Source organism: Stegostoma tigrinum, chromosome 1 (assembly GCF_030684315.1).
Source record: "Stegostoma tigrinum isolate sSteTig4 chromosome 1, sSteTig4.hap1, whole genome shotgun sequence".
Classification (NCBI taxonomy): domain Eukaryota; kingdom Metazoa; phylum Chordata; class Chondrichthyes; order Orectolobiformes; family Stegostomatidae; genus Stegostoma; species Stegostoma tigrinum.
The window spans coordinates 186202996-186215017 of record NC_081354.1 but is presented as its reverse complement, the minus strand read 5'-3'; the positions used below and the strand labels follow the sequence as shown (position 1 = coordinate 186215017).

Here is a 12022-nt window from a genome sequence, read left to right as displayed (position 1 = left end):
TGTCATTATTGGCGCATATGGGATTGTTCAGTCAGTGCTGTCCTGTCATGGAATTACATCTATTTGACATTTAATTCTGAGTTTTGCAAGTACTGCTAGATGGAAACTGCTCTGCACATAACAGAAAGGGAGCACTGTTTGATACAATCCTCCAGCCACTGGGATCGATGGCTAGTATACTTGAAATTACACCTGCACTAAAGTGCATATTGTTTTAAAATTCACCCCCAGTTATTGCCCAGAGGGCGGTTAAGAGTCAGCCACATTGCTGTGATTATGGAGTCCTGTGTAGGTCAGACTAAGAAGTTTCATTTCCCTAAAGGGTGTTAGTGAACCAGATTGGTTTTCCCATACAATTGACAATTGTTTTGTTGTCATCATTAGACTGGTATTTCGAAATATTAAATTCAAATTCCACCATCTGTCATGGCAGGATTTGAACCCAGGTCCCCATTTGGCTCTCTGGGTTAATAGATTAGATTAGATTCCCTACAGTGTGGAAACAGGCCCTTCGGCCCAACAAGCCCCTTGAAGCATCCCACCCAGACCCATCCCCCTATAACCCACACACCCCTGTACACTACGAGCAATTTAGCAAGGCCGATCCACCAAACCTGCACATCTTTGGCCTGTGGGAGGAAACCGGAGCACCCGGAGGAAACCCACACAGACATGGGGAGAATGTGAAAATTCCACACAGACGAGGCGGGAATCGAACCCAGGTCCCTGGTGCTGTGAGGCTGCAGTGCTAACCACTGAGCCACCGTGCCGCCCCATAGTCTAGTGATAATACCACCAGGCCATTGCCATCCATGTTCCCAGCTTCTGGGGAACCATCTTTTTAGCTTGAGCAGCATTCTGTTTGCTGAAGATACCATTTGTGTTGCTAGCGTTCTCACCTTGAAAGTGACAATTGAATAATGTGGAGCTGTAGACCTCCCACTGAGTGGAATTGCAGGAGACAGTGAGAGAGAACCCATGAGTACATATTGCAAAGTGCACATAGAGAACAGGGGACAGATGAGACCACTGCTGCGACATTCCCCATCACACATTTTGACCAGTCTAGTGTGAGGTGATGCATCTTGGGCGGTCAAATGCAAGACAGTACAGTAAATGGCAAGACCCTTGGGAGCGCTGACATACAGAAGGATCTTGGGGAGCAAGTCCACAGATCTCTGAAAGTGGCAACACAGGTGGATAAGGTGGTAAAGAAGGCATATGGCATAGTTAACACAGTGTGGAGCTGGAGGAACACAGCAGGCCAGGCAGCATCAGAGGAGCAGGAAAGCTGACGTTTCAGTTCGGGATCCTTCTTCAGAAACAACAACCTTCCTGCTCCCTTGATGCTGCCTGGCCTGCTGTGTTCCTCCAGCTCCACACTGTGTTATCTCTGATTCCGGCATCAGCAGCTCTTGCTATCTCTGAGTTCCAATTGCCAGGTACTTTTCTCAGCAATATTCTAAATCCTAAGGTGATGTAAACTATCAGGACTGTGATGTTCCACTGAAAATCAACCCCTATTTAAAAAAAACCTCTCATTCTTCTTATGGCATAAATGTCTTCGCCCATAATAACCATGGGAACTTACTATGTAAACAGGTCACATTGTAATGTCACCTTCCCACCAGTGGTGGCAGTGTAGTGTTTTCATGTGATTGTAAGTTGGAAGCTAAGCCATCAGCTCGAACTGTCTATTTTCTCCCTCCAGATGGTCGAAGCCCCTCGTTCCGAGATGATGTGCTCATTGATATCGATGATAGGCAGCCTCTGATCACAAGCCAGGTAAGTATGTGCTTGTAATCTCAAATAGAATTATGCTTGGCCTCCTCTGTGATATATCCACATTTATCTCTACTGGTGCTCGAATCCAGCTCTCTGGCTGTCTGTCTCTTTCTCATTTTGACGCAGTTTTCTGAATGAGAGATGTGCAATTTGATATTTCTGTGCCCGCTTCTTTACAGCGCCTGGCCATTTTGGTGTGAGTTTATTGATTAAATGGACAGGAAATCATAAAGAAAAAGACAAAGCTTGTGGAACATCGTGTCCTTTATTAACTTACATCACCTTCTGCTTCATTTTGTGTCTAATCTCTGCTCTGGTCATTGATTCATCACCCAGTGCTACAGAAGAGTTGATCTCCCCCAGTGAAATCTCGGCCATTAGCTTCATTTACACACAGGTCAGGAAAAAGAAAGAGACTTGGATTTCCAGATCCACTTTTCCAAATCTCAGGACATCCTGAAAATCTTGACAGCCAATGAAACTCTTCTGAAGCGTCATCACAGGAAAAGCAGCTACCAATTTGCACAGAGCAATCTGTCACAGACGGCCTTGTTATAGTGACCACATGATCTGCCTTGGTTGAGCCACATTCACAATACTATAGAACATAGAACATTACAGCACAGTACAGGCCCTTCGGCCCTCGATGTTGTGCCGACCTGTCATACCGATCTCAAGCCCATCTAACCTACACTATTCCATGTACATCCATATGCTTATCCAATGATGACTTAAATGTACCTAAAGTTGGCGAATCTACTACTGTTGCAGGCAAAGTGTTCCATTCCCTTACTACTCTGTGAAAAATACCGCTCACCTGTTTGCACGCTGGCCTCCGGGACACCAGGTTCCATGTTTGTATTCCCACACCAGGGAAAAATCAACTCTGCCTGCAGAATTGCATGCAGGTCTGGTTGCGCTGTTATAGAAAGAATATTATTAAACTAGAAAGGATGTAGAAAAGATTTACAAGGATGCTATATGGACTGGGAGGCTTGAGTTGTATGGAGAGACTAGGACTGTTTTCCCCTGGAGTGTGAGAGACTCAGGGGTGGCCTTATAGAGGCTTATAAAATCATGAGAGGCACAGATAAGGTAGATAGCCACCAGATTTTCCCTACGGTAGGGGAGTCTAAAGCTAGAAGGTATAGGTTTAAGGTGGGAGGGGAGAGACACGAAAGGGTCCGGAGGCGCAACTTTTTCACACAGAGAGTGGTGAGTGTCTGGAACAGGCTGCCAAAGGTAGTGGCCGGAGCGAGTACAGTTTCATTATTTAAGAAGCATTTAAAAGGCACTTCGATGGAATAGATACAGAGGGATATGGACCGTACAAGGCAAATGGGACGGCTTTACACTGTGAAAACTGAGCAGCATGGACAAGTTGAGCTAAAGGCCTGTTTCCATGTTCCGCTGTGATTCTACGACTCCATGACTGAAGAAGGCGCTACACTGCCAGAGGGTGCTGTGGTTGAGAGGGAGTGTTCAAAGAATCACAGGACTGGTATGCTGCAAAGGAGGCCACTCGGCCCCTCATGCCTGCTCCAGCTCTATTACCCGGTGCCAATCTCCTGCCTTTTCTCCATATCCCTACACACCATTTTCACCCAAATCATCATCCAATACCTCAGCTGAACCTCCCTCCGCCATATTTCCAGGCAGCGCATTCCGTACACTCACTACTTACTGAGCGAGAAAGCTTTTTTCCCACATCACCCTTGCTTCATTTGCGCATCATTTTAAATCTAAGCTCTCTTGTTCCCCAACCTTTCACGAGGCGGAGCACCTTCTCACTATCTGCTCTACCCAACCCGCACACAATGTCGTAAACCTCCATTGGATCTCCTCCCAGCCTTCTTCTCTCCAAGGAGAACAGCCCCAACTTCCTCACTCTATCCTCATCACCAAAGTTTCTCATCCATGGATCCATTCTTGTAAATTGCTTCTGCCCAGTCCCCAATGTCCACAACTGGATAGAATACCCCAATTCTAATTTAGCACTGCAGTTGACGTCTAACAAGTGCCTTGTACAACTTGAACTTCACCTCTTTGTTCGTGTTTTCTATGCCCCTATTAATAAAGTTGAGAGCACTGTGTGCTTCTGCGTAATATTGTTAAGCTGAGGCTCCATCTGCCCATTGAGGTAGAAAATTCCAAGACCCTGTTTTGTGGAGAAGCAAGAGTTTTCTGAGGTGACCAGGTCACTATTTATTCTCCAGCTGACATCACCAAGACAGATTATCTGGTCACTGCCCTATCTGTGGGAGCTTGCTGTCTGCAAATATGAAGGGCAGGCAATGCCTCGTGGTCTTATCGCTAGATAATTAATACAACAACCCAGATGGTGGAATCTGAATTCAATAAAAGTGTGGAATTAAGAATCTAACGATGACCATGAATCCATTGTCGATTGTTGGAAAAACCCATCTGGTTCACTAATTCCTTTTAGGGAAGGAAACTGCCATCCTTACCTGGTGTGGTCTACATGTGACTCCAGACCGTTAGCAACCTTGTCAACCTTTAATTGCTCTCTGGGATGGGCAATGAATGTTGGCCCAGCCAGTGATGCCCACTTCCTGTATGTTGGCAGGTACAACATTGTGGGTATCACAGAGACATGGCTGCAGGGGGATAAGGGCTGGGAACTAAATATCCAAGGACACGTGTCCTATTGCGAGGACAGGGTGATGGGCAGAGAGGTGGGGTTAGCACGTTAGTAAGAAATGAAATTAAATCGAAAGCAAGAAGTGATATAGACTCGGAAGGTGCAAAATCTGTGTGGGTAGAGTTGGGAAGCCACAAATGAAGAAATACCCTGATGGGATTTTAACTGCACACGGGCACAGTTAGGCCAGATGTTGGGTGGTTTTTCACTTCTTGGTGCATAGTAGATCCTTGGGATAGAATCTTAGCTGATACCATGAGTGTTGACTCAAGGTTACACAGGACATGTGCTCACAAGCACCTGGATCCATCCAAATCTGAGTTGGAAAAACATTTTGGAATAGCCTGTGGATCCCAGGTACCAGTAGCATGGTCACTGCAGTACAGGATTTGCTTTCAGTCAGTTGAGTCAGGAAAACTGAGATTTTCCAGTTTTTTTTCTCTCCCCATTGACCTCGAGTCTTCAAACAATGGTCTTGACTTGCCCCAGGATATGGAACATGGAGAGAGGAGTCACCTACTCATTGATACTTCACGCATCTCAACCAGACTGATAGCCTTTCCCATCAGGTCGAGCCAGTGACGATGGGATGTATGAACGGTATTATATTTCCAAGCTTGGATCAAGGTGTTTGGATGGAGATGCCCTTCCACGTGTGTTTCATATACTCATTCTCATTGTTGCCTCATGCACTAACCCTTCTAACAAATCCTTTTAATTTGCAGTTTGCAGGCTGCATGACCAGCTCAACCTTGAATAAGTTCCCTTCTATGTCCAGTCTTCATGTACGTATTGGCTTTATTTACATAACTTTCAGTGTCATGGTTTGGACAGCTTTAATAGCTCAATTTGTTAAGATTACGGGTCAGACTTTCAAAACTTCTTGGGCTGAATGTTCTTAACTCCTTTGTCGAAATCTCTCCTGCAGTTCCTGAAGACTTCACAGGAACGCATTGAAGAATTTCAATGTACCTAATGTGTAATACATTTATTTATATTGATTTATCACTGTTATGGTATATCATTATAAGAACCCAAAAGGACTGCAGATGCTGTAAATCAGGAACAAAAACAGAAGTTGCTGGAAAAGCTCAGCAGGTCTGGCAGCATCTGCGACGGGAAAAACAGAGTTAATGTTTCGCGTCTGGTGACCCTTCCTCAGATTCTGGGTTCCGAGGAAGAGTCGCTGGATCCGAAATGTTATCTCTGTTTTACCCCTTCATAGATGCTGCCAGACCTGCTGAGCTTTTCCACCACCTTCTGTTTCTGTATTCTATCATTATAGTTTCTTACTGGTGCTGTAGTGAGAAGCTGTCTTCTTTATTCACTTCTAGTCACAGTGGTGAAGAGTTTCAGGACCTTATCCAGTTGACAGTGAAGAAGCAGTCATTATACTTGCAAATCAAGTAGGGTATGAACATAGAACATAGAACATAGAACAGTACAGCACAGAACAGGCCCTTCAGCCCACGATGTTGTGCCGACCATTGATCCTCATGTATGCACCCTCAAATTTCTGTGACCATATGCATGTCCAGCAGTCTCTTAAATGTCCCCAATGACCTTGCTTCCACAACTGCTGCTGGCAACGCATTCCATGCTCTCTCAACTCTCTGTGTAAAGAACCTGCTTCTGACATCCCCTCTATACTTTCCTCCAACCAGCTTAAAACTATGACCCCTCGTGCTAGCCATTTCTGCCCTGGGAAATAGTCTCTTGCTATCAACTCTATCTATGCCTCTCATTATCTTGTATACCTCAATTAGGTCCGCTCTCCTCCTCCTTTTCTCCAATGAAAAGAGTCCGAGCTCAGTCACCCTCTCTTCATAAGATAAGCCCTCCAGTCCAGGCAGCATCCTGGTAAACCTCCTCTGAACCCTCTCCAAAGCATCCACATCTTTCCTATAATAGGGCGACCAGAACTGGATGCAGTATTCCAAGTGCGGTCTAACCAAAGTTTTATAGAGCTGCAACAAGATCTCACGACTCTTAAACTCAATCCCCCTGTTAATGAAAGCCAAAACACCATATGCTTTCTTGACAACCCTGTCCACTTGGGTGGCCATTTTAAGGGATCTATGTATCTGTACACCAAGATCCCTCAGTTCCTCCACACTGCCAAGAATCCTATCCTTAATCCTGTACTCAGCTTTCAAATTCGACTTTCCAAAATGCATCACCTCGCATTTATCCAGGTTGAACTCCATCTGCCACCTCTCAGCCCATCTCTGCATCCTGTCAATGTCCCGCTGCAGCCTACAACAGCCCTCTACACTGTCAACGACACCTCCGACCTTTGTGTCGTCTGCAAACTTGCTGACCCATCCTTCAATCCCCTCATCCAAGTCATTAATAAAAATTACAAACAGTAGAGGCCCAAGATTTGGAGGTTGACCCATATATCTGGTGTCCTTGCCCTTTCAGACCTTAGACTTGGCAGAGATACGCTGCTTTGGCATTAATGGCCATTTGGTGTTTGACCACAGCTGACATAAGAAATAGGATCTTTCATATGGGTGTTGTAGCCTAATGGCTCTGATGCTGGGCTAATATCCATGAAATAATGAGCTCACACCCCATCATAACACGTTAGGACATTTGAACTCAATGAATCTGGTAGCTTATGGTTGGTTACCTGTAGAAAGCAATGTATTTTGGAAAGGTGGTGCTGCAGGGCATGGGGTAGTGACAGGCGATTGGTACTAGGTAACAGAGACAGGCACAGTGGGCTGAGTGGCCTCCTTCTATGCTGTAACAATTAATTGATGCTGTAGCCAGCTCTGACTCCACCATTCAGATGTCTGCAGCTCCGTACCTGGGTAACTACGCTAATGTACTTGACCATCCAGAGGAACTAATGGAGCACAATAAGTGAGACCTCCAGCATCAATAGAGAATAGTTGAGCCAACCTTTTCTATTTCAAATATTCACAAACATTTTAATTCCAGACTAGACTAAAATGAATCTTTGCTCACCAGTGTTATTTTGTTTCTGCTGATCTTAAACTAATTGGTGAAATATGTTACAAAAGTTAGTTGCCATGATATCTCCTGTTTGGAAGATATATGCTGGACAGTGTGAGGACGCTGCAGTGATCGATGCTTAAACCTTATGAAATCTTCAAAAGATTTGGAAAATGGCCTAGAATTTTCCCAAATATTCCCAAACTCTTGATGAGCAGAGTGATGGATCAATGTCCGGGAAGGTGGTGCATGTGTGGGCCATTGTCCCACCTCAGGGATAAATAGTCATTTTTATTTTTTGATTGGACAACTCAGGATTTGCAAGGAAGTGGGGAAAGGAAAACAGGCAAGTCATTTACCAGAGATAGTAGGAACTGCAGATGCTGGAGAGTCTGAGATAACAAGGTGCAGACCTGGATGAGCACAGCAGGCCAAGCAGCATCAGAAATCTGAAGAAGGGTCTAGGTCCGAAACGTCAGCCTTCCTGCTCCTCCGATGCTGCTTGGCCTGCTGTGTTCATCCAGCTCTACACCTTGTTATCTAAGTCATTTAACAGTCTTTCTGGGTGGCAATTGCATTGCTTCCATATCTAAACACTCCTCCCTTGGACAATGTCATGAACTGCGGTAAGAGTGACCTACAGTCTGACAGGTCATGGCATCAATTCTTCAAAAAACTTTATCCCCCAAGTGGCTAAAGGGTAGGATGTCAGACTGTTTTAAAGGCTTTCCCATTGGATAAGCTGGGGTGGGAAGAGAAGAAAGTCACTACCTACAAATACCCAACTGAATGTCACCATTCCCGGGTGGAATGGGAACTGAGGATGACTCTGAGGCCAGTGAGGACAGCCCTTCCATCAATTTAAGGCCCTAGTTCCACTGATCAAAGACGCTAATGCTATATGACAGGGAGAAGATTCAAAAAGCTTGGGAAGGATGGATAGATCAGGAAGCAATGATTGGACAATGGTGGCATGAGCTTTCAATTCCTGGGGATTGTTGGCCATCTGCAAACTGAGGGAGCTGATGGGACCAGGGACTTCAAAGTCTGGGAAAGTAGGTGTTGAAGCAGAAGATGGTACCATCGTTCTGAAAAAAAATCATTTCTATACCAATTTCAAACCCCTTATGTTATTGATATTAGAACTTCAATTCAATGAATAAATCTGGAATTGAACAGATGTCTCACTGTTGGCTATCTCAACATCCATTATCGATTGATGTAAAAACCCATCTTGCTCTCTAATGTCTTTCAGGAAAAGATAAACTGCCCCCTGTAGTGATTATAACAAGGTGAAGCCAGGTGCATCTCATCGAATATGATTGAGGCTGTTAATTTGGTCCAATGAGGGAACCCTAGCTGACAGACAGGGACAGGAGGGTCAGAGGTTCCTTTCACTCTGAGAGTTGGCTCTGAGGGAGTTTGTCCAGTGTCAAGTGCTCCTAAATTAAGGGTGACTTGTGAATGGGATATACTGCCCCCTGTGGAGTTATTTCATCCCTCTTACTTGACCTGCCCTATGTGGAATGCCTGACCCACAGCAATGTGGCCGTCTCTTGATGACCTTCTACAATGGCTTTGCAAGCCATTCAGTTGTACCAAACTGCTGTAGAGATCCAGTTGACTGCAGCAGGTCACAAAGGTGGCTCCCCATCTCCTCCCAAAGGGTAGTTAGGGATGGGCAACAAATGACGACAAATCCCATATCCTGTGAATAAATTGAAAAGACATTAATCTTGTTCCAGGTATGGATTAAGTTATGTTTTGACTAATGGTTCAAGGGGCAGCTAAGAAAAGGGTCACTGGATTTATTCCAGAGAAGAAGGAGTTGTCTGCTGAAGAGAATTTGAACAGTTTAGGCCTGTGCTGCCTGGAGTTTAGAAATCTGACAGAAGATCAAATCAAGGCATATAAGATATGAAAGGGGATTGATAAAGTGGTCGTAGAAAGGATGTTTCCTCATGAGGGGTAATCTAGAATGAGAGGCCATCATTTCAGGATAAGTGTGGCAGATTTAAAGCAGATGAGGAGAAATTACTTCTCTCAAAGGGTTGTGAATCGGTGGAATTCACTAACCAGATGCAAGGACAGTAGGTTGGGCAGCTCAGTGGTTAGCTCTGCTGCCTCAAAGCGCCAGGGACCTGGGTTCGATTCCACTCTCAGGCGACTGTCTGTATGGAGTTTGCACATTCTCCCCATGTCTGCGTGGGTTTGCTCCGGTTTCCACCTGCAGTCCAAACGTATGCAGGTTCGGTGAATTGGCTATGCCAAATTGCCTGTAGTGTCCAGGGATGTGTAGGCTGGGTGGGTTAGCCTCGGGAAATGCAGTGTTATGGGAATAGGGTGGGGGGTTATTGATTCGAGGTGGGATCTTCTTTAGGGGATCGGTGAAGACTTCATTGGCCAAATAGTCTGTTGGGACCTATATGTAAGGAGGAAGCAAGATTTTTAATCAGTAATGGGCTAAAGGGTTATGGACAGCAGCTATGGGAAAGTGGAGTTGAGGCCAAGATGAGATCAGCCCTGATTATATCATATTGCAGAGCAGGCTCGAGGGGCTGAATAGCCTACTCCTACTCTCAGCTCTTATGTTCTAACTGAAGTTTTGTCTTCATTTGCATTGCTACGCTTGGCAGATTCAGGAGACAACATGGGTGAGTTTCCAAGTCATAAACAATCCACACGGATCTCATTTACCAACCAGTATCTGCATGAAAGGGATAATCCCATGAGTTATGTCAGTCACTTGGAGAGTGATTAGAGAGCAGAGATCATGGTCAGAGGTCCTCAGGGTGTGGGGACAGGGATGGGTGCAGTGGTCATCACTAAGGAGAAGGTGCTGGGGGATTTGTGAGCTGTGCAGGTGGATAAATCACCTGGACCAGAGGGATTATACCTCAGAGTTCTGAAGGAGTTAGCTGAGGACATTGTTGAGGCATTGGTGGTGATAGGAGAGGACTGGAAATTGGCTAAAGTAACACTCCTTTTTAAGGGAGGGAGGCAGAAGACGGGAAACTATCAACTGGTTAGCCCTGCCTCGGTTATTGTTAAGATTTTAGAGTCCATTATTAGAGTCATAGAATTATACAGCACGGAAACAGACCATTCAACCCAACTTATCCATGCTGACCAGACTGTCCAAACTGAGTTACTCCCATTTGCCAGCATTTGGCCCATATCCCTCTAAGCCCTTCCTGTGCATCTACCCATCCAGATGTCTTTTAAATGTTGTCATTGTACCAGCCTCCACCACCTCCAACAGTTCATTCCATACACCCATCACCTTCTGTGTGAAAAAGTTGCCCCTTGCCTCCCTTTTAAATCTTTCTCCTCTCACCTTAAACCTGTGCCCTGTAGTTTTGGATTCCGCTGTCCTAGGGAAAAGACCTTTTGCATTCATCCTGTCCATGCCCCTCATGATCTATAAGGACCCCTCTCAGCGTCCGACGCTCCAGAGAAAATAGCCCCAGCCAATTCAGCCTCTCCCCATAGTTCAAACCTGGCACCATCCTTGTAACTATTTTCTGCATCCTCTCATGTTTAACAACATCTTTCCCATGGCAGGGAGACCAGAATTGTACACGGTATTGATATATGTTGGTATAAAAGTGACCTCACCAATGTCCCGTACCAGCACAATATAACATTCCAACTTCTATACTCAGTCTTCTGATCAATGGATGCAAGTGTAGCAAATGCCTTCTTCCCTATCCTGTCTACCTGTGACTCCACTTTCAGGAAAATATGCACCTGAGCTCCTAGGCCTGTTTGTTTGGCAACACTCTCCAGGAACCTGCCATTGACTCGATAAGCCCTGCATTGGTTTGCCTCACATTTATCTAAATTAAACTCCATCTGCCACCCCTCGGCCCATTGGCCTATCTGGTCAAGAGTCCCATTGTGCCCTGAGGTAACCTTCTTCACTGTCCACCATGCCACCAATTTTGGTGTCATCTGCAAATTTACTAACCATACCTCCCATGTTCACATCCAAATCATTCATATAAATGACAAAGAACTCAGCACCTATCATTGTGGCACACTGCTGGTCCCAGGCCTTCAGTCTGAAAAGCCACTCTTTACCACCACATTCTATCTCCTACCTTCAAGTCAATTTTGTATCCAATTGTCTAGCTTCCCCCTGGATCCCATAGCAAAAAACAAAGAACACTACAGCACAGGAACAGGCCCTGAGCTGGGATCGTGGTTTGGTGCAGGTGAAGTGGGCATGTACAACACTGCTGTCGCAGTATTGTCTTGCACCAGTTTCCGCACCATGTTTTTGCACAGCTGTCAGGGAAGGCCACAAAGATGAGGTTTGATCACAGGCTCTGTTCACTTCTGATGCTGGCCCGTCAGTGACTGCATGTCCCACCGATAATGTTGCTCGTTTACCTTTAGGAAGACGAGTTTGTAGACTGGTGGAGCAAGTTCTACGCATCAACGGGTGACACCCACAAATGTGGAATGTACCTGGATAAAGGCTTCGACACACTTCAGGTACGCCATGCAGTTAGTTCAGTTCTGGCTATTATCTATATCGATCACTGTGCTTCATGATTAATTAATTTTTTTTGGAACCATGTGCAGATTTCCTTGTATTTCTATGAA

The 12022-nt window shown here is 45.3% G+C and overlaps 1 protein-coding gene across 5 annotated transcripts in view; it reads left to right on the top strand.

The window, feature by feature from the left end:
- dysf (dysferlin, limb girdle muscular dystrophy 2B (autosomal recessive)) overlaps positions 1–12022 on the top strand; it is a 296195-nt gene that overhangs the window by 240067 nt on the left and 44106 nt on the right. For 2 of the 5 annotated variants that reach the window (XM_059650610.1, XM_059650609.1), the window contains 3 exons: positions 1712–1785; positions 5173–5232; positions 11813–11911. In XM_059650610.1, the coding sequence (XP_059506593.1) occupies positions 1712–1785; positions 5173–5232; positions 11813–11911 (233 nt within the window). Of the gene's footprint in view, positions 1–1711; positions 1786–5172; positions 5233–10047; positions 10066–11812; positions 11912–12022 lie in introns of all 5 variants that reach the window. The other 3 variants (XM_059650615.1, XM_059650612.1, XM_059650606.1) reach the window with 2 other exon arrangements.